Source organism: Megalobrama amblycephala, linkage group LG4 (genome assembly GCF_018812025.1).
Source record: "Megalobrama amblycephala isolate DHTTF-2021 linkage group LG4, ASM1881202v1, whole genome shotgun sequence".
NCBI classification, from domain to species: Eukaryota; Metazoa; Chordata; class Actinopteri; order Cypriniformes; family Xenocyprididae; genus Megalobrama; species Megalobrama amblycephala.
The window spans coordinates 14,716,820-14,739,749 of NC_063047.1; the positions used below are offsets into that span (position 1 = coordinate 14,716,820).

Genomic DNA, 22,930 nt, shown 5'->3' on the forward strand with positions numbered 1-22,930 from the left:
TGCTTTATGCCCGTTATGTCTTCTTTATGTCCTCAGGGTCCTGCTGCCTGCCCTCTCATGTGTGCAGACATGTCTGTTGCATTTGCTAGATATGAGCTGGGAAGCAGAAGATTTGTCGCTGTTTCTGGACATCAAACTGCCTGATCTTCTGCTCACCATGTCACAGGAAAACATCAGTGTACATGACATTGCCATTAGGTATGAGCAGGGCTTCAGAAATCAGAACCCATACGTTAACGTAATGTTGTTGAACATGTCTTGAGCTTTCTTGTTATTAGTTGTCTTATATTATTGAAAATGTTAATGGGGCTTAATCTACACTTAATCCTGATCTCACAAACTAGGCTTAAAATGTATCCAATGTTTCATTTGGCTTCTCGTCTGTCCGTTTCTTCATGTGACATGGTGGTGTAGTCAGTGGACGGAGGAGGATGAGATCGCTGACTACGAGAGGAACTGTGAATGGATGGATGAGTGTTTGGACGGCATGTTTGAGAAATGGTTTGACAAGATCAGCCAGGCCTCAGTAGAGGACAAGAGAAAGGTACAGATATCACATCAAAGAAATGTTTTCCTGCACAATAAAACTGTATATCACAAAAGACCAACAAAATTCATACGAATTATAATTATTATTTTTTTTTAATAATGAAGACAATTAAATAAGGCAGCTGAATTAACACAAAAACTAACTTTTGGGTGGAGGTGTAGCATTATTATTTATTCTATGCTTGTAATGTTTATTGAATATATTCCTGCAAACCAATGTATAATCTCTGCAAACACAAGTAAATGTCAGCATCCACAGTAATGGCTGATCCTAAAATAGACAGTCACTTTGTTCAGGCAGATTTTTTACATTTGATTCTTCAAACCCGATTCCAAAAAAGTTGGGACACTGTACAAATTGTGAATAAAAAAGGAATGCAATAATTTACAAATCTCATAAACTTATGTTTTATTCACAATAGAATATAGATAACATATCAAATGTTGAAAGTGAGACCTTTGGAAATGTCATGCCAATATTGGCTCATTTTGGATTTCATGAGAGCTACACATTCCAAAAAAGTTGGGACAGGTAGCAATAAGAGGCCGGAAAATTTAAATGTACATATAGGAACAGCTGGAGGACCAATTTGCAACTTGTTAGGTCAATTGGCAACATGATTGGGTATTAAAAGAGCCTCTCAGAGTGGCAGTGTCTCTCAGAAGTCAAGATGGGCAGAGGATCACCAATTCCCCCAATGCTGCGGCGAAAAATAGTGGAGCAATATCAGTAAGGAGTCTCTCAGAGAAAAAATGCAAAGAGTGTGAAGTTATCATCATCTACAGTGCATAATATCATCCAAAGATTTAGAGAATCTGGAACAATCTCTGTGTGTAAGGGTCAAGGCCAGAAAACCATACTGGATGCCCGTGATCTTCGGGCCCTTAGACGGCACTGCATCACTTACAGGAATGCTACTGTAATGGAAATCACAACATGGGCTCAGGAATACTTCCAGAAAACGTTGTCTGTGAACACAATCCACCGTGCCATTCGCCGTTGCCGGCTAAAACTCTATAGGTCAAAAAAGAAGCCATATCTAAACGTGATCCAGAAGCGCAGGCATTTTCTCTGGGCCAAGGCTAATTTAAAATGGACTGTGGCAAAGTGGAAAACTGTTCTGTGGTCAGACGAATCAAAATTTGAAGTTCTTTTTGGAAAACTGGGACGCCATGTCATCCGGACTAAAGAGGACAAGGACAACCCAAGTTGTTATCAGTGCTCAGTTCAGAAGCCTGGATCTCTGATGGTATGGGGTTGCATGAGTGCGTGTGGCATGGGAAGCTTACACATCTGGAAAGGCACCATCAATGCTGAAAGGTATATTCAAGTTCTAGAACAACATATGCTCCCATCCAGACGTCGTCTCTTTCAGGGAAGACTTTGCATTTTCCAACATGACAATGACAGACCACATACTGCATCAATTACAACATCATGGCTGCGTAGAAGAAGGATCTGGGTACTGAAATGGCCAGCCTGCAGTCCAGATCTTTCACCCATAGAAAACATTTGGCGCATCATAAAGAGAAAGATGTGACAAAGAAGACCTAAGACAGTTGAGCAACTAGAAGCCTGTATTAGACAAGAATGGGACAACATTCCTATTCCTAAACTTGAGCAACTTGTCTCCTCAGTCCCCAGACGTTTGCAGAATGTTATAAAAAGAAGAGGGGATGCCACACAGTGGTAAACATGGCCTCGTCCCAACTTTTTTGAGATGTGTTGATGCCATGAAATTTAAAATCAACTTATTTTTCCCTTAAAATGATACATTTTCTCAGTTTAAACATTTGATATGTCATCTATGTTGTATTCTGAATAAAATATTGAAATTTGAAACTTCCACATCATTGCATTCTGTTTTTATTCACAATTTGTACAGTGTCCCAACTTTTTTGGAATCGGGTTTGTAGTTCATCGTTGAACAGTGTTTGTTCTCTGCAGAAGCACAGATTTTTTTTGACACCAAAAAAGTTATATGCAAATGCAGTGTTATATGCAAAGAACCCCATATGCAGCCTACCCAATTAACATTGTATATTTTTGGTGCTCATTCACTGACCTTTGATCTTTGCAGATGCACATGTTCATTGCACGCTACTGTGACCTGCTGAATGTGGAGATTTCGTGTGACGGCTGTGAGCGGATCGCACCGTGGCATCGCTACCGGTGCCTGCAGTGCATAGACATGGACCTGTGCAAGACCTGCTTCCTCAGTGAGTCACACCTTCGCAGCTGGCGATGGCTTACATTGTAATGAAGGGAAAGCAACATTGTCATGAAGCATTATTTCCATTTATTTATTACAGTAGCATAAAGTTAGACGCTATGCAATTTATTTATTACAGCAGCATATTTCTTGCACACTTGATCAGTCAGAGTGCGTGTATTGAATGGTTCTGTTCTTCTTGTTCAGGTGGTGCTAAACCAGAAGGTCATGAGGATGACCATGAGATGGTCAACATGGAGTATGCTTGTGACCACTGCCAGGGCCTTATTGTGGGCAGCAGGATTAACTGTAATGTCTGTGAGGACTTTGATCTCTGCTTTGGCTGTTACAATGCCAAAAAATACCCAGACAGGTAATAAACGCAGGGGTGTGCAATATATATAATCTATGATAATATCGTAATTGTTTTAATTTTGTGCAATCTGACATTGAGTATGTCCCTCACTTCGCAAAAACCAAACAAAAATACGCATATAGAGTCCACGCATGCACTACGTGATGTGGCCTTTTAGGTTTAGGTTAGACTACTGCATGTGCGCATTTAGAATGCACGCATTCACTGCAAGATTTACTCTATTATAATGAAGTAAAAATGCCCCTGTACGAGTATTTGTCTTTTAGGCTGTATTTATATCCTATGATATAGTTAAGCAATCATGCAGAGAGTGCAGTGTTTTTCTTTTCTTTCTCAAATATCATAAATTTTGCAAAATGTGATGTAGAATTGATTTTATACAACAGTTTAATAAACAAGAAGTGACAAAAATGGTTCCAAACAAAGTCACAGCAGAACTGTTTTGCATCTCTGAGCAATAATAAATCAGTCCTTTGGAACAAATCGGTTTAATGAATGATTCAATGAGACGCTCATTAAGAAAGTAAAATGCTTGTTCCTGTTATAATCGCCCATTTGAACAAATTGGTTGAATGAGTGACTCAATAACTCGCTCATTAACAGCTACTTGCTGCTACCTACTGGCAGTTTAAGTTTCATATGTAAAGTAGGCCTATCTTTTCAATTTTAAAATAATTTCATATATCAATATTCAACGTTTTAAGACATCAAAACATTATTTATGCATTTGTAACTGCAGGTCAATGCATTGATGATACATCTGTGCTGCATTAAACAGTCTGTGTAAATACCTATCTAAGTGATGAATTTTTTTTCCCCCTCTCTCTTCAGCCATCTGCCCACCCACCGTATCACAGTGTACCCTATGGTCACCATCCGCATCAGTGACCGCCACAGACTCATCCAGCCCTACATACATAACTACTCCTGGCTTCTTTTTGCCGCGCTCGCCCTGTTCACCTCAGAGCTGGTCAGTGAGAGAGCACAGGAAGGAGAGCCCCTGGATGATGTCACCCTCGGTTATGCCAGTGCTCTACAGACCCGGTGCTCTGACATCATCAATGAGTGCCTGCTGAAGGGACAGACTGGGAAAGGTAATCAGTATATTTGAATGTTCATGATCTGTTAAGAATCATATTATGTGTGTTAATTAATAATGGAAGTTTAAAGTGGAGTGTAAGCACTGTATAGTTAGAGTTGCTGTTGTTTCCTGTAGGTTTACGAGCCTCTGCCCTGCTGTCCCTGCTTTCTTCGAATGAATCGGCCACAGAGAGCGAACTGTGTCCTGCGACGGCTGGCTCTTCTCAGGACATCAGCAGCACAGATACCTCCTCACTGCCTAGCAGCACTACAGCTATCTGCTCCCCTCTGCTACCTAGAGACAGAGTCAGTCACTGCACTTACTACATTACTGAAATTCTTTGCTTTTATTTTTCAAATCTGTGACCAAAATCCCCAGGTTGTAGCTGTTTATACATACTCTTTAATAATAAATAAAAAGTACAATCTGTCCTCATAATATTCTTGTTTTTTTCCTCTCTTTACAAGAAACCCCAAAAGGAGGAGCCAGATGCAGAAGGTGATAGGAGGAGGAGGAAGCTGGTCTCTCAAGATACATCAGACTCATCTAGCGCAAGTCAGACACCTTCTGTGTCTAGTGAGGACACACTGTCCCCTGGAGTCAGAGGTGAGCCTGTTGGGTTTTTGTTTTCTCTGAGTACCCTTCAATAATCAAGAGCTCTACAGTATAATATCTTTATTTAGTCAAAGTTTGATTTCTGCTTTAAAGGGGACCTATTATGCCCCTTTTCACAAGATGTAATATAAGTCTCTGGTGTCCCCAGAAAGTGTCTGTGAAGTTTCGGCTTAAAAATACCCAACAGATCATTTATTCTAGTTCGTCAAATTTGCCCCTATTTGGGTGTGAGCAAAAACATGCAAATAAGCTGCTGCTCCCGACCGCTTTCCAAAAAAGGGCTGTGCTTAACAGCTTACGCTTCGGTTACTCAACAACAACAAAGCTGGAGAATCTCACGCAGCCAAAATGACTATTGTGGTGTAATGGTGTTCAGCCTTACATTGTTGAAACCGGAGTCGGACATTGATAGAGAGCCTCAGGAAGAAGTTATAACTTTTAGAATGCATCTGGACATTTCTGAATGGTTAATAGATACATTTATGTAGTTGCTGTGGAGTTGATTCAACTCATCGACTAGCATGTGCCGTCAAGGTAATCTTTTGTGCAAATTTAGTGTTGAATTGACTCTCGTTTGTGAAGCAGTCTGGCATTAAATGACATCACATTAATTGTCCAAGATGTTTATGGGTGAGTCATATGTAACACCGATACATTTCTGTCAAACTCAACTTCTGTTTGTGCTAGCATAAAGTAATAGAGCGTATAGAGGCTAAGGGATAACACACGGAAAGTGGAGCTGCCTGAACCGGAGAAACACATTGCATTACTTAACAATACTTACATTTTCCTCATCTGCTGCTTTGCCTCGCTTGCACAAACAAAATGGCTCCGCCGTGGGTGGAAATGTGGTGATTAAGGGGTGGTAATATTATAATAAGATCCCCTTCCAACATCACTAGGGGAGTGAAATCTGAGTGGCTTGTTTTTTCACATGCTTGCAGAGAAAGGCTCACCAAAACAAAGTTACTGGGTTGTCCATTTTCATGTTTTCTGGGTTGGTACTGTAGATGCACCGGGGACCCGATTATAGCACTTAAACATGGAAAAAGTCAAATTTTCATGATATGTCCCCTTTTAAGTTTAACTTTGTTGCATTTGAATGTCTTGTGGGATTCATTCAAAGACAACAGAACATAGAAGGTGTAAATGGAGACAAAACTACCAGAGAAATATGTAGCTAATTTATTGTATATATTGTTTTTTTGTTTGTTTTTTGTCTCAGTTTCAGAGTCAAGTGGAGAGACTATCACATCTCCTAACTCAGAAAACATGGATGCATATAAAGAACAGGAGGAAAAAACAGCCCGTGGGCCGCTACAGGAACATGTGTTTGCTGAATGCTCCAGAGAGAGAATTCTGGGATTGTTGGCAGCCATGTTGCCTGCAACCAAACCGGTAACAACAAAGATTCTGGTTTAATTTGCAATTGCTGGCTTTTTTTACTTTGGAAAATGTTTGATTTGTAATCTGAAATGAAGCAATTTTAATATCCTTTTTTGTTTCACATTTCTAGTCTACAGAATATGCTAATATACAAATCGAATCCTCTATAGGGCAGCCCGGTTTCTTTGTCCAGCTTGAGTCCCATCCTGCCACTGCTGTTCAGAGTGGTCATCTCGAATGCCGGCTGTCTCAATGAAACATACCACCTGACGCTAGGTCTTCTGGGACAGCTTCTGTTAAGGATCGCTCCTGCGGAGGCTGATGCAGCTGTGGCAGAGGCACTGACAGACAAATTTGAGCTACTTTCTCTCGGAGATGGAGCAGCACTTGATGTTCCTGGCTGGAAGACCACTCAACTGCTCTTCAGTCTGGGAGCAGTGTGTCTGGACAGGTAGTGTGATGTAATGTGTAACATGCGGTTAAATATAATATGTATGAGAGGTCTTCAGCCTGAATAGAGAGACAGAGCTATGTATATATTGTGTTATAATGCTGACATTGCAAAGCACTTAAATAATCATTATTGATGTACAGTGTCAGTTTGGGGTCAGTAAAATATCTATATATTTATTTTATTATGTTATACTTTATTGCATTAAATTGACCAGACATTCATAATGTTGACAAAAGTTTTCTATTTCAAATGAATTTTGGTTTTTTTTACTTTTTGTTCGTCAAAGCATCCTAAAACATGGCATCATGCACATTTTCCACAAAAATATTAAGCAGCACAACTGTTTTTTTATTAAAATACAAAATCCTTTTATTTCTGATCAAATAAATGCAGCCTTGGTGAACAAAAGAGACCTCTTTCAAAAACATTTTTAAAAATCTTACCGTCTCCAAACTTTTGAACAGTATTGTATGTGTACAAAACATTTTAATATGGGAGAGATGATGAAACTTCACATTTTTTAACTTGAGCTGTTGTTGGAAGTTATGTATTTTTAATTAACACATTTTGATTATTTTTTTTTTTTAAGAAAATAATGATGTTTCAAATAACACTTCAGTTGAAATGTCTGTGTCCATCATTTGTTTTTACACGACAATAGTCGTATCGGTCTGGATTGGGCATGTTCAGTGGCGGACATCTTGCGGAACCTGAATGTTTCTTCACAGTGGTGTGCTGTTGTGGCAGCTTTCACTGATCACTGCATCCAGCAGTTACCACAGCAACTTAAGAGAACCAACCTCTTCACTTTGCTGGTGCTCGTGGGATTCCCTGAGGTATGAACAAAGATGCCATTCACGCTAACACACTTAATATAGGCCTTTATAAGGTAAAATGTAGAATTATATAACAATTGTTACAGTCACACTCATTTAAAGATGCAAAAGCACTAATGACATTTTGAAAAAGCTGCTCATAATAAATGTGTCTCTTGATATTAGGTGCTGTGTATGGGGACTCAGGCTGTGTTCATTGATAATGCCAACGAACAACACAACATGATTCTGCTCAAACACTTCACTGAGAAGAACAGAGCTGCTGTGGTGGACGTGAAGACTCGTAAGAGGAGAACAGGTGCGAAAAGAGCTGTCAATGGGTTCTTCACACTGTTCTCACTCATCTCTCAAATTTTTCTCAGCTGTAAAAAAAACAGAGCTGCATGAGTCTTTCAGCACAGTCTAAAATCACATGACTGCCAATGACATTCAAACCCACCTTCATTTACAAAGGGTGTATCTGCTATACTCCCTTGTTTAACAGACTGTTTTTGTATGAAGGTACCTCTTAAGCAAACTTACTGGCTTCTAAGGCTTTAAATATAACAGAGCAAATATTTGATGACTGCAATGCTTATTTATCTATTGTAAAACAATCATATACTGAAAAGTATTGTGTTTGTTGTGATCTTTTTCAGTCGACCACTGAAAGTATGTTGTTGGGTACTATCTTAAGAAATGAAGTCAATGAAGGCATCTCAGTAAACATTAAACTGGGACTTCTTAACCTCAGTTAATGGCTGCTTAGAGGACATTTCAGAAATGCCCATGGTCACTCAAAACAAATAATGGTAAGAAATGGGCATTGATGTAACTCACTGTGTACTATATTTCCTCTCAGTGAAAGACTACCAGTTAGTCCAGGCGCATGAGAGCAGCAGCAGGAATGATGTGGAGTCTCATGAGGGACAGGCAGTGTCCCTGACCTCCGCCCACCTGAGCCGCTACCTGAAGAACTTCACCTCTATTGTGAGTCACCTGCTGCAGGTCGGGGTGGAGAGCAGTGCCCAAGATGCTGTGGAGGCCACCTGGGTGCTCTCTCTTGCTCTTAAAGGACTCTATAATACTCTAAAGGTATGCACCAGACACCTGAACTGGGAAAAAAAAAACAATATTATAAAAATATACACGTGTGTGTGTGTGTGTGTGTGTCTATATGTGTGTGTGTGTATATATATACATAAATGTAGCCTTGGTGAGCAGACGAAACTTCTTTTAAAAACATTAAAAATCTTAGTGGTTCCAAACTTTTGGACTGTACTGTGTATATATATATAAAAAAAAAAAAAAAAAAATATATATATATATATATATATATATATATATATATATATAAGTTTTAAAGAAATTACTATTATTACATAAGAATGCATTAAAAATGATCGAAGTGACAGTAAAGATTCTTGAGAAAGATTCTTGAGCAGCAAATATTAGAATTATTTCTGAAGGCTCATGTAACTGGAGTAATGGTGCTGAAAATACATCTTTGCCATTACAGAAATAAATTACATTTTTAAATATATTAAATTTGAAAACAGTTATTTTGAATTGTAATAGAATTTCACCATATAATTGTTTTTACTGTATTTTTGGTCAAATAAATGCAACCTTGGCGAACATAAGGGACTTTCAAAAACATTAAAATGGGTTTATATAATGTGTTATTTATTTAAAATCTTGCAAACATCTTTATAGTGACAAATTTTGAAAATAAATTCCTTTTGGCATGATATTTTGCATCTAATTCGACGATATCTAATACAACATGTGGCTTTAGTTTCCAAATATGTTTTGCACTCATATATAAATGCACAACAAGTCATGAATGTGTTCGTTGCGTTTGTGTTTCTCTTGCAGAAACACGGTGTGGATCAAGCCCAGGAGGCCATCCAAGGTTCCGGCCTGATGCAGCTCCTGGTCCGTAAGTGCAGCAAGGGCACAGGCTTCAGCAAGATGTGGCTTTTGCGAGATCTAGAGATCCTCTCCATCATGCTTTATTCCTCTAAACGAGAGATCCACTCCATGGCGGAGGACGCAGACACTGAGACAGATGGAGAGAAGGAGAGAGAGAAAGAGCATGACTCTGATCATTCCAGCTGCTGCGCTGATGATGCTGATCCAAACAGACCAGATCCACTGGAAGGACTGGATGAAGAGACAAAAATATGTTTCCAGGTTAGGCTTCAGGCACTCATCTTCTGTCAACCGTGGGCCTTTTTCAACTCCTTCTGTTCTTCTCATATCTCTTCTAGCAGTGTAGTCTAGAATCTTCAGATTGATTGAGTGAGTGTTGTAATTGCTCATCACCAGCTGAACTAGAGAAAGAAAGGGAGCAGATAATTCACATTACTGGAATGTAGAAATAAATAGGGATGTCCAGATCCAATCACGTGATCGGAAATCGGGCCCGATCACGTGGTTTCAGACTCGATCGGAGTCGGACGTTACCTCCCGATCAGGACTCGGATATATATGTATTAGGGGTGCAACGGTTCTCGGTAAAAAATCGAATCGTACGGTTCTCCACTTACGGTTCGGTACGCACTTGCACCGCGGTCCATCTCGAATGACGACGCATCTATTGGTTAATATGGTTTGTTTAAAATAGCAACGTGGAAAACAGACAGACAGAGTTCAAATAATGTATGTTTCAGTCGATGGATGCGCAAAACTTTACAACAACGATAATCAAAAAGCGTGGACAAAACAGTTACTCTTTGTAAACTGTTCACTGCGAGTGTCGTATGCTCTAATGTCCAGTCATTTACGCCGTCATCGCCGTTGATAGCGCGAGCGCAGGTGAGACCTGAACAGCACACGTTGCTGACTGTGTTTAAACTAACTCATTTAAGCCTTGCTGATTTAAACCTTCAAGATCAAGACGCGATAGAGAACTCGCGCGCTGTGAGAAGATTTGTGTGCGCTCATCCGAAGCGCGCACACGCTTATTTCAGTCAGCGCGCAAATACTGAGTTCTCTTTCAAGTCTTGCGCTTCAGCGGACAAATTCATACAAAAATTAAGTCAACATGCCCGTCTTAGCGAGTATCCTAGCAAACATAGTCGGTTATGTCTTAAGTGAACGTATATTAGTCGAGAAAGACAGTGCATGTGTAACAGTATGTACTGGATCGTGCATGTCTTATCCGCTTGTTAAGTCATGACGGGTCCAAGCCTCGACTCGTTTCACTTGAGAATGCCAACGACGGCCGTTTATGAGTGCTATTTTTTCATAATGAACATCAAACATTTAAAAAAGTTAAACATTTAAATACTTACAGTCTACACAACAGTCTCCGTGCTCACAGCGTCACAGACATTAATATTTTAACGATTTATAAAAGATGAATCATTGTCTGGCCATCTGGGATTTGGTATGGAGATAAAGGTTATAATTATATATTTTTTGTACTATTACACCACATCGTGTGTGTATATTAGCACCATTTGTTGTTTTCTTGTGGTATGAGATAGTGTTTTTTTTGTTTTTTGTTTTTTTTTATTAAATGTTTAATAGAAGAAAAACAAACAAACAAACAAACAAAAAAACAATAACAACAATTGTCATCATCATATAACAATAAAACAATACACCAGAGTCCAGTCTTTCAGTCCAGATTAAGTGCCAAGTCCTTAAACACATCCATTGTTCTCAAAGCCTTCAGGTTTTTTGAGAATTCAATAGAGTCAGAATACATTTTCATCTCATGTTTAAATCTTAAAAAAAGAGGTTTGCACTTTGAGAATTTACATTTATGAATGTGATACTTGGCTAACAGAAAAATAAGGTTTATAAAATAAATATCATTTTTCTTTTCACATTCATGAAAGCCAAAAATTACATTTCTATAGGTAAATTTGAAATTTGGATTTACATAACATTTAATAAAGTCACAAATGTCACACCAGAATGTTAGTGTGTAAGAGCAATTCCAAAATAAATGTAAAGTAGTTTCAGGTTTCTCTAAACAAAAAGAACAGAGGGTATTAATATCATTCTTAAGTCTTCTGAGAGAACACTTATCTGGGTAAAACCTATGAATTAACTTAAAGGTTATTTCTCTTATTTTGTTAGTTATCAGATACTTGTGAGGTAATGTCCAAACTTTTTTCCAGGGAATGTTGCTCACAAGTCCATTCCAGTAAGAAATTACATATGGCACAGAAACACATTCCTCCTGAAACAAGACTCTGATTTTCTTATTGTTTTTTGATTTAGATAAAGAAAGGCACTGTTTGGTATGAGATAGAGTGTTTGGACCCGGAAGCGCTGCCGCGTGACGTCAGACTTAACAACCGGATAGGGAAAAAAAAAAAAAAACTATTCCTGCTGCCTGTTTTTAATGTTAAAGCCCCCGGTATACCCTGGCCGCGTGCAGGCCAAATTTCGAGACCGCGTGCAACAGCGCATGCGCAAGCAGTATAGAAGAGTCCACTAGGTGGCAATACGCACAGTATTGAGCACAGTGTTCAGCCGTCAAAGAAGAGTGTGATAAGACCGGTTTAAAAACACGCTTGAAAAAAGAGAAAAACACGACAATGGACAGCGAACTTGACCAGCGTTTGTGCAAAGAGATTAGAAAGTAACCACATTTGTACAATTCATGTTTAAAGAGTACAAAGACTAATTTAGGGCGGCAAATTCATGGAGGGGATAAGTAAAATATGGGAAAGGATGCACTTCTTTCCTTCTCCGATCATGCCCAGTGAATGTCAAGTTGATGACACGACTCAGGGCTGCTCTCCGATGTCAGGTAGAACATAGAAAAAAGCTGTACTGCACATGTGACGAACGCAGTCATCTGCGCGCATCCGTGGTGTAAAGACGCGCGGACGTGACTGCACGCGTGACGCATCCGAGCGCGGAAAGTGAAGTATACCCGGGGCTTAAATCAAACAACAAATAACAAAGAAATCACTCACTGCTCTTGACTGAATAGTTTTTGTAACTTCAATAATGATTAATCTTTATTTATTTTATACAGTAAAGATAATATGCAGTGTTATTTTATATTTGATTACTTTATCCATTTTCTGTACGTGAAAACTACTGTTAGATACCTGAAAAACCTGAAAAGCACTGTTCCTGGATCCTGGATCTGTTTTTTCGCTCTTCTTTATTCTTTTTTATGTATTATAGAAGTATCGGATCGGGACTCGGTATCGGTAGATACTCAAAATCAAATGACTCGGACTCGAGAGCAAAAAAACGTGATTGGGACATCCCTAGAAATAAATGAGTATGTAGAGGAACAATTATTAGAGCTCCGATATATTTGTCTTGTTCTTAGATTACCCATGATGCTCTTAATGCCCCACTGCACATCTTGAGAGCCATGTATGAGCTTCAGATGAAGAGGACAGACTCTTTCTTCCTTGAGGTGCAGAAAAGGTGACATAAACTTTGAATTATCAAATATAGTCAAGGTTTTAATTATCTATATAGTCAAGGTTTAAATTTGAGAATGAATAACCTCAAAAATGTGCATTCCCTTTGCAGAATCAGAAATAATATATGAAAAAAATAAGAGACATTGTTTGACTGAAATTACACAAATCTTTTGATTCTTAAAACCATTGCGCATCAGTGTTTATCATAAAACAAATATTATGAAAATATTGTTATTTAAAATAGCATCATCAATTTTTATCGATCCGTCTTAATATCTACAAAGTGCTTGCAGATTCTGTGAGGGGTATGCATACTTATGAGCAGAAGTGTAAAAAAAATATTGTGCATAAATCAGTTGTATAAAATAAATTCAAAGACTTTTTCTCAAATAATCCTTTTCTCTTAAATATCATCTCGAAGGTTTGACGGCGATGCTATAAAAACAGATGAGACAATTCGTACGCTGGCACAGAAGTGGCAACCATCTAAAAGACCTCGTTCTGAGGAAAGAAGCACCAAGGCTGTAGATACTGATATTATCATCGTGCCCTGTGTGGTAAGACTATTTTTAAAAATTGAACATAAATTTCCATTTTGTGTTCTAAAGTAAATTAAAGGATTTGTTCAGCCAAAAATGAAAATCATCCCATAATTTACTCACCCTCAAGCCATCCTAGGTGTATATGACTTTCTTCTTTCAGTCAAACACAGTCAAAATTACAATAAAAGATATTCTGGCTCTTCCAAGCTTTACAATCGGAGTAAATAATAACCAATATTTTGAAGCCCAAAAAAGTGCACCCATCCATCATAAAAGTAATCCATACGGCTCCAGGTGGTTAATAAATGCCTTCTGAAGCGAAGCAATGCGTTTTTGTAAGAAAAATATCCATAGGATAGAGCAAAACAAAATACTGGTCACAAATTAGAAGTCTAAAACGAGAGAAATGTCGGAGGAGCTTGAGTTTGTTGCCCAGCCCTATTTGTTTGATCCGCGAGAGGTGTCTACTCTCACCTAAGCTTACACTATGCGTATATGCGTCATATACCTGAACTCAAAATAAATATGAATAATTAATCATAACTGGTTATAATTAATTATAAATATTTGGATAAGTTAATATAATTAACTTAATGTAATAAAATTAATATTACAACCAATTAACCTGTTGTCCAATGAACGCACAGTGTTAATTGTTTATTAATTCTAAGAAATGTTCATTTCCAGGTTATGGAAAATAACAATCTTATTGTACAGTACTACTAAAGGGGCTCGCACACCGGACGCGAAGCTCAGCGCCGCGACACGTCTTAAAATTCGAACGCATTGTTTTCTGTCGTTTTCTGGGCGCCGCGGACAGGCCGAATGTCGCCGCCAGTGTGTGTACACTCATAGAAAACAACGCGTTCGAATTTTAAAGACGTGTCGTGGCACTGAGCTTCGCGTCTGGTGTGCGAGCCCCTTAAGAGCCTGTCAGGATCTGCATGAATAGGGACTCCAGAATATGAGCGCAAAACACGGACAACTTTACATGTGACATGAACAAGACTTTATTAACTAGACTAAACACTTAAACTACTCTAACATTCACACACATACATGCATACAGTTTACCAAGGGAAAGAGAGAGCTAAAGCAGAGTACAGGAAAGCAAGAAGTTACAGCATTGTTTGGAATTCAGCAGATCAACAGCCTTGAGCAAACCATCAGTTTAGTTTTAACAGGCCCTTCTTTAAAAGGGGTAAGGATACTCAATGTATCAAATAATGAGACTAAGTTTGATACTTGCATGTCTCTCCAAGTTGAATTAAAACTGTCCTGATGCAATTTGTGGAGGCTCCCGTCGAATCTTTGCTGATATTGTCTTGATGAAAGAGAACCAGTTGGATTCAGAGGATCTTTGGTGAATGGAAGTTTCTAGGCCGAAGCCTGGCACAAGCTTGGGGTTTCACAGAAGCTTCTAGCTTCTTACAGCATCATCTTAACATCATCATTTGTCAGTAAAAGAGAAGAAGAAGAGCAGGAAGAGAAGAGGGGTTTGATCTTGTGATCAGTGAATATAAGGGGTGAAGATGTCACACCCTCTTGAGGTGTCTGAGCCAATAAGGAGTTTCCCTTTCAGAGGGAAGTTTTTACTACAGAGTCTTTGTTCTGTAGCAAGATATTAGCATAAGACACTGGATTGGATGAATGAGAGAATAACCTTCTAGATTCTTATAATACTAACATGTCACAGAGTTAGTAACATGTAACATAAATTACCAAATAGGAAAGTTGGAGTCCGTAAATACCAAACGTGCTGCCAATGTGCTCTCAGTTAACTATAAATTGCAGCTCTGGAATATTAATACCCAAAATAGTTCAAAAGACAAAATTAACAAATAGAATAGAGCCTGTAAAAGGAAAGTCATGAGATGGGAAACTTGGATACATGTTTATACATTTCCCAAGTGGTTATATAGAGAATACATAGGATTAAGAGAGTTTATTTGTCCTTCTCAGGAAGAAGGAGTCACTAGTCACTAACAGTCTTTCTGATCATAAATGTACCCTGTATCTGTAACAGAACACCTAGTTCTGCCTGTGTGTTAGCTACATTTGGGATGCTGGTTGCAGTTTTATGGGGATAAAGTTAGACGTATGGATATTTTTTGTAACAACAAAGCATCACTTTACTTTAGAAGGCCTTAATTAACCCCCTGGAGCCGTATGGTTTACTATTATGACGGACAGATGTGCTTTTTTGGGCTTCAAAATATCAGCTACTATTCACTTCCATTATAAAGCTTGAAAGAGCCAGAATATTTTTAAATAAAACTCCAATTGTATTTGACTGAAAGAAGAAAGTCATATACACCTAGGATGATAATTTTAATTTTTGGGTGAACTAGCCCTTTAAGTTTATTTACTCTACTTTCTTTGACCCTCAGTCTAAACCCACCCGGTGTGAGCGAGCCACAGAAGAAACGAATGTCATCACGCAGAAACTCATCACCAACACCGAGAGCGACCTGCAGCTGAGTTACGCCAAACAGCGGCGCACCAAAAGCTCAGCTCTGTTGCATAAAGAGTTGGACGCCCGCAGTAACAAGGCAGTGCGACAGTACCTTTTCAAGGTGAACGAGGCCATCGCTATTCTGTACGCGCGTCATGTGTTGGCGACGCTGCTGGCCAACTGGCCCTCTGACACTCCCATCAGAGAGGAAGACCTTGAGCTGAGTGGAGCTTCTCACATGGCCTACATACTGGACATGCTCATGCAACTAGAGGAGAGACCGATGTGGGAGAAGGTGAGAAGGAGGAGTGTGTGGATTTGTAGTCAGGATCTAAAATGCCAAAGCTGTGAGCGAGTTGAGAAAATGTACAGGTCAGAAGTATTTCTTTCATGCAATGAAACTGTACTATTATAAATTTCTTCCTCACATGTTGGATCTCAGATCTTGCAGAAGGTTCTGAGGGGCTGCAGCCAGAGCATGCTGGGTAATCTGTCACTGACAGCATGTCAGTTTATGGAGGAGCCTGGGATGGCCGTGCAGGTCCGTGAGTCCAAGCATCCCTACGACAACAACACTAACTTTGAGGTATGAATTATATATTTTTTTTACTCAAATTTTACTTGATCATGGTTGAGTCTCTCTGGTCCACTCAGTGTCATCCTTTGCATTGTCTCAGGATAAGGTGCACATCCCTGGAGCGATCTTCCTGTCTGTGAAGTTCGACTCACGCTGTCACACAGAGGAAGGATGTGACGAGCTCCTTATGGCCAGCAGTAGTGACTTCCTTCAGGACCTGCACACTTTCAGTGGTTCTCACCAGAAATGGACGGACTTTGAGATTCCTGGTGAGAGTTTGAGAAAGTGGCATGTTTGAGTGCTAGTGATTTATAAATAATTCATAACAGACTTACATTTACTTGGTTTGGATTTATAGAATTGGTCTGTCATATAATTCAATCATAACAAGAGACTAAATTTGCTTTTAAAAGTAGTACACAAATATTGTGGTTTGCTGTCAGCTAAACTGAAACTGTAAAGAGGTCCAGTACTGATGTACATGCATTTTAACTTTAGGTACAATGACAAATGAACAGAATGTAAGAGTTATTTTTTCTCTTTCTCCTCTAGGGGACACCCTCTACTACAGGTTTATATCAGATATGAGTAACACGGAATGGGGCTACAAGTTCACTGTGACCGGTGGCCATCGAGGGCGGTTCCAGACTGGTATGCATTTGCAGTCATTTAATTAATAACTATTGATGTCTGTTAGCAATGTCCTCTAGCCACTGTTATTCTTCAACCTGTGCTGTCATCATCTCCCTGTCTGGTTACTGTCCTCTACAGTCCCTATTAAGGTAGGGCTGGGTATCGATACAGATGTCCCGATTCAATCCGATTCCGATTCATAAGATCTCAGTTCGATTCTATTTGAGATTTTCGATTACATTCAATAAATTCAATGATTAAGTTTCACTGGTACCACCAGAACGAAAGTGAGGGGCGGTGCTTATACATTCTTAATAGAGTTGCGCTACAAATAGTCACTTTTATGTTCATACATGCATGAGATATGATGTACAATAAGCAATAAAACAGCCTATTAATCATTTTTAATTTTAATGGATACAAAAACAATAGATTATTGGTAGTTCAACAATATAGGCTACAACTATACAACTTTTTTATTCTAAAAATATATTGATAAATGTGTAACGTTGTAGTGTTTCCCGTTGACTGTATATGTGATCATATTTTTAAAACATATGAATGGCTTATAATTTTTTAAAAACACACAAACAACAAAAGAAGAGTTTGGTTCCAAAACGTGATAAACGCCATTTTCAGTATTGCCAAAAAGTAACGCCAAAATCAGTATTGTATCTGGTCGGTATTGAAAAGCCATTTATTAATTTTGCGCAAAATGCGATATCCGTCGTGTTATTCTGTCATGTTCTCTCCCTTTCTTCCCAAAACTCGACAAAGTCTCCTTTTTCTGCAGAACGCGATATATCCACTCTCAACCAATCACAGCGCACCATTCCACGCACTGTAAACATTAAAGGCTTTTTTAAAAGCCGTTTTTAATACCAATGTACTCGGCAAATGTGTTTATTTAACCAAGCGGTGGTGCCAGATACTCTTTAATCGGTAATGACAAATAATTCATAACATTAACAAGATGACCATTTTGGGAGCGACGGCTGAATGTGTTTTTTTAGTAAAATGCCTAAATATAAGATAAATATTGGTTTAGACTCTGTCATATAAGTGAATCAGCTTACCTTGTTGTGTATTTTCAATTTGAAAAATAACTTTTATATTGATGGATTAATTGCGTTTTGAAAAAAAAAAAAAAGTGTCATGAATTTATTACATTTTGGGGAAAAAATAATATGTTTTTATAATGAACTTTTTAAAAAGTTTTTATATCCAAAAGATGCTATGTGAAAGTTTGAAACAGAAAATAGGGGTTTTCATCTTGCCACTTTCTTGGTAAAGAAAACACTTTTTTACTCAAAATAATCAAAATGGAGTTTTTGTGTTTTGGAACCAAACTCTTCAAATAATCAACTTAAAACACAAAAACTGTTGACTCTTAAGCCTAATGGATCATGGCATTTCTGCAGAAAGACCTCAGTCATCCCTGAAAAATTAATATGATTGATATTAATCTATATATAATATATCTATATATGATATATCTTTGAAAACTTATGAGCTCTCATAATTTATATTCTTTAATAATTAATACAAAGCATACAGTAAGTTTATTGCAAAGCCCATTTACAACACCCAACCTGAAAAGTAATCAAACTGATGTGACCACAGTAAAAAATATTCTATAAAATAAAGTATTTTAAAGTAAATTTGAGCTTCAATGATAAAATCAGAACGACTTGCACAGATTCAACATCTTTAGCAGATAAACACACCACATCGTGACAGAAATATTAAAGACTAGACAACTCACCGTTCTCCATCATTCTTGTTCTGTTGTCAAATGTCGTAATGGATTAAATGCATGTTTCACTAGACTTTGCATTGATTAAATACAGTATATTTGACATTAAATGCCCAAACTGTGTCTTTAAGTAGCTATTTGTAACAACATGAACATGAACGAAATAATATTATCACATAATACAGTCAAATGTGAACATTTTACAATACAGTTACATATTTATTAATATATTTTCAAAATGAAAAAGTTAAAAGTATTTGTGGCTGTGGGTCTGGCACTGCTGTTCTGAAACTGCTTGCACTGCGCTTCTGCAGCTAGATATATCTTCCTGTATACGCCATGTTAAGCACTGAATGAATCATTTCACGTGGTACTCGAATTCTTTCAGTCTTTTAGGGATGTAATGTTGGTGTATCACTAGCTGATTTTCAGTTGTAAGCCTCATTTACACAGCAGTCTAAAAATCAGAGGGGGTCGGTGTGCGCGGCCGTGTCTCTCAGCGTGTGGGAGCTTTAACAGCCCCAGAAACTCAACTTCCTGCTGAGTCAATGGCCCTGCCGACCCTCCGATCATAACTAGCACATTTAAAATGAATTAAGGCAGTCAGTAGGGTGGACTCTTATGCTTTTGGCAGTGACCAATGAGCTACTTCTCATGCTGAACGGAAAACGCAAAGCGACATATCACAAACGCTGACTGTGAAACCATGATGATTGAATTATATCTGAATATTTGTCTAAATAAATTCAAAATAAAACACTAAAAACTAAAATCAGTCATTTAAATACTGAATTTAGGCTTGTTGAGATTTATATTGTACAGTATAGAAAACTAAAACAAAAAAAAACTGAAATAAACAGTTAACTGAAATAAAAATACATCTAAATTGAAATATTAAATCAAAACAAAAACTAATAAAATTGATAAAAGCACATTAAATTAAATTAAACTAAAATTAAAACTAGAGTCAAAAAGAATATCTAAAAATAAAAGCTAACTCCAAATATTTATAAATACTATAATACTAAAATAATACTGTAAGATTGCATTTATTGGTGCTAAATTATTAGTGTTTTAAAGAATTAAAAATATGCAAAATGAGCATGAACACTTCAATGTCCAATATCTACTTATGTTGATAAATTATAGAACGGATATCAACTGATACTGTGCCAATATATTGTGCATCCCTACAGTTAAGTTTATCCATTACAGAATTCTCATCCTCAACACAGACATTTTAGAACGTAGGCACAACAGTCAAATACCCATATAGAGCATGTTTGCTTAGGTAAACAATGTTCAAGCTCACTGGAATACTTAAACGAACTCTGTGTAAACTGGCTCTTATTATGTAAACTTCTAAGCATATGATTGATCATGACTGTCAGTAGTGGGTCACGAGTCACATTGAACTCTTCTCCTGAGCCTTATCCACCTTTAATCAAAGAATTAATAGACTTGTGCACCTTGTGCTCTGTTTCTGATGTTATTATTCTATAATGGAATATCAAATGGGTTTCTCAGCCATGGAAGCAGCGCCTCATTTATGAGGTCTGCCAACTCATTGTTTTTTTTTTCACAGATGAGGCTTAAGAGGGTAAACAAGAGAAAGAAAACAGCCCCACGTGTGAATTTATATTCTTTTCGATTTGCAAGTTAAACTGGTCTTATTGTACTTTAGTATGTAATGTTGCTGTTTGAGTATAAAAAGGACTGCAAAGTTACAAAGCGGAAAGGGGAAAGTTACTTTTAAAAGTAATGCATTACAATATTGTGTTATTACCTAAAAAAGTAACTAATTGCATTACTTAGTTACTTTTTGTGGAAAAAACAAAAACTGCGTTACATTACTTGTTCTCATCTGGGCTGGGCTGTTTGTTTGTACTTATAACAACAAAAAGTTCTATTTTTGGCAAATGTAAAACTGTAAAACACCAACTGTAAATTGAGTAAGCCTCAGGCTGAAGGAAATGCAAATTCACACCTGTACAGTAGAGGGCACAGTTCAAACAAACAAACATTTCAGCTGTGCTTCTATTCTGGAATACAGAATAAAAGGATGCTGGAGAAGAAGTAAATGATTAAATGTATGCTCGCATTTAGTCTAGAACTAGTCTAGAAAAACCGCACTGCGCACACGATTTCACTCAACATGGGGGCAGGAGAGGTGTCAGTCAATAAATGGGAAAACAAAGTAACTTGCATTACTTATTTGAAAAAGTAACTCAGATATTTTGTTGTAAATTTAAAAAGAAATGCATTACTAGTTACTTGAAAAAAAGTAATCTGATTACGTAACTCGCGTTACTTGTAATGCGTCACCCCCAACACTGCCGAGCACTGTTTTTATGAACTCGCTGAAAAGCCGCGATTGTAGTCTTGAGTTTTCCTCAGGGAACGTACATGTCCCAATATTCCTCATTTAAATAGTTCCTGCCAAAGGCATACACAAAAAAAGGGATGACACCTGATTGAGTTGCGTTAGTAGTGTGTTGTCAAACTGAGGTCATAGTTAGCATAGTTACAGTAGTGTTTACCGACCAATCATGACAGACTTGGGCCGGCTGACCAATCAGAGCAGACTGTGTTTTTCAGAAGGTGGGTTTTAAAGAGACTGAAACTAAAACAGAGCGTTGAGACACTGGGTTAAAACAGGTGCTGCAACAACGTAAATTATAAGGGAAAAAAGTGTTTTTTTTTTTTTTTACATTAATTGACATATTGTAGTAGACATATACTCAGTGATGAAATTGTTAATAAGCATAATAGGAACTTTAGTTAACTAATAAGTTACATTTATGTTTTTGAATCTGAACAGGTTTTGAGATCCTGAAGCAGATGCTGGCGGATGAACAAGCCCTCACTCACCTCCCGCTGGCTGACATCTGGGAGTGGCAGGTGGGCGTGGCTTGTCGGCAAACAGGAAACCAGAGGCTGAAAGCCATTCACCTGCTGCTGCGGCTCCTGCAGTGTCCGTCTCAATGGTGTGTCCCTTCTTACCTTTCTGATAGGTCTTTTTAAAAGCTGACAGCATTTATTAAACCTAACAAAAGGCAGCCACATCATCCTGCAATGCTTTATAGTCGTCCCAGTACTCAGAAGAGATGAGGCAGCAACTTCCTTTAAGAACCTGGTTCTGTCAGGTCAGTTCTGCACTCTGTGGATGGCAGGTCCAACTTGGCCCAGTTTACCAACCCTCAAGTGAGCTTATCTTCCTCTCGCACTGCAACTTTTTTCCTGTTTCTGAAAAGCAACGAGTTCAGAAATGCTTGTGAAAATTTAATCGAGTGGCCGACTTTTTTAAGCACACACATATTGTATATAATCTTATTGGCGGTTTTCCTCAAAACCACTTCTTGAGTGGTTTATATTAACATCAGCTCATTCTTGTGTTTTGTTTTGGTGAGCATCCAGATTTACACAGCTTTTGCATAACGTATCTGACAGTGGCTTTCTGCCTTCATTGTTCCCATGGCAACAAGGTCACATGTCAGGTTGATTTGCATAATTTCCATGGTGTTTGGACACAGTTACATCATCATCATCAGCAGAGAGACAGTTTATGAGAGAAATAGAGACATGGACCTGTGGTGTCAGATAAGTTAGCAAGGTTGAGGAATAGCCCATGCAAATGACCACATGCTTGCTACAAGGGGAACAATAATTGGGCAAATGAGATGGCCACATAGTTCAAATATGAGTAATGATGAAGCCAAGTTAGTTTAGGCCCTGGTTACACCTGGTATATTAAGAAATGTTTTTGTTGATCGTATCACAACTGGATGACGCTAAATACAGGTGTAAACGAGGTCTAAAACATTTTGAGCTTGTCTACTTTCGACCACTTCCAGAGGTAGTCGAAAACTCATTCGACCGGATTGCTTTCATAGTGTAAACGCTCAATGTGTTCAAACAACCACAAAAGACTGCCTACTCTCCGCCTACTGATGGAAATTATGAGAAGCGCACTAGCCAGATGGGATTTAAACTTGAAAATCGACTGAAGACCCAAGTTTGGTTTGAAGGCGAAAAATGTACCAAGCACAATGTTCTCTCACCATTCC

The 22,930-nt window shown here is 38.1% G+C and overlaps 1 protein-coding gene across 3 annotated transcripts in view; it reads left to right on the plus strand.

Annotated features, from left to right (window-relative positions):
* The window catches only part of zzef1 (zinc finger, ZZ-type with EF hand domain 1), a 55,412-nt gene that overhangs the window by 20,034 nt on the left and 12,448 nt on the right, over nt 1-22,930 (plus strand). For 2 of the 3 annotated variants that reach the window (XM_048187797.1, XM_048187798.1), the window contains exons 32-51: nt 37-198; nt 415-544; nt 2,631-2,769; nt 2,970-3,135; nt 3,970-4,232; nt 4,355-4,524; nt 4,687-4,825; nt 6,060-6,232; nt 6,391-6,671; nt 7,336-7,510; nt 7,676-7,808; nt 8,352-8,584; nt 9,368-9,685; nt 12,801-12,901; nt 13,322-13,457; nt 15,833-16,192; nt 16,340-16,483; nt 16,575-16,743; nt 17,027-17,125; nt 21,685-21,850. In XM_048187797.1, coding sequence (XP_048043754.1) covers nt 37-198; nt 415-544; nt 2,631-2,769; nt 2,970-3,135; nt 3,970-4,232; nt 4,355-4,524; nt 4,687-4,825; nt 6,060-6,232; nt 6,391-6,671; nt 7,336-7,510; nt 7,676-7,808; nt 8,352-8,584; nt 9,368-9,685; nt 12,801-12,901; nt 13,322-13,457; nt 15,833-16,192; nt 16,340-16,483; nt 16,575-16,743; nt 17,027-17,125; nt 21,685-21,850 — 3,657 coding nt within the window. The remainder of the gene's footprint in view (nt 1-36; nt 199-414; nt 545-2,630; nt 2,770-2,969; nt 3,136-3,969; nt 4,233-4,354; nt 4,525-4,686; nt 4,826-6,059; nt 6,233-6,390; nt 6,672-7,335; nt 7,511-7,675; nt 7,809-8,351; nt 8,585-9,367; nt 9,686-12,800; nt 12,902-13,321; nt 13,458-15,832; nt 16,193-16,339; nt 16,484-16,574; nt 16,744-17,026; nt 17,126-21,684; nt 21,851-22,930) is intronic. The other variant, XM_048187799.1, reaches the window with a different exon arrangement.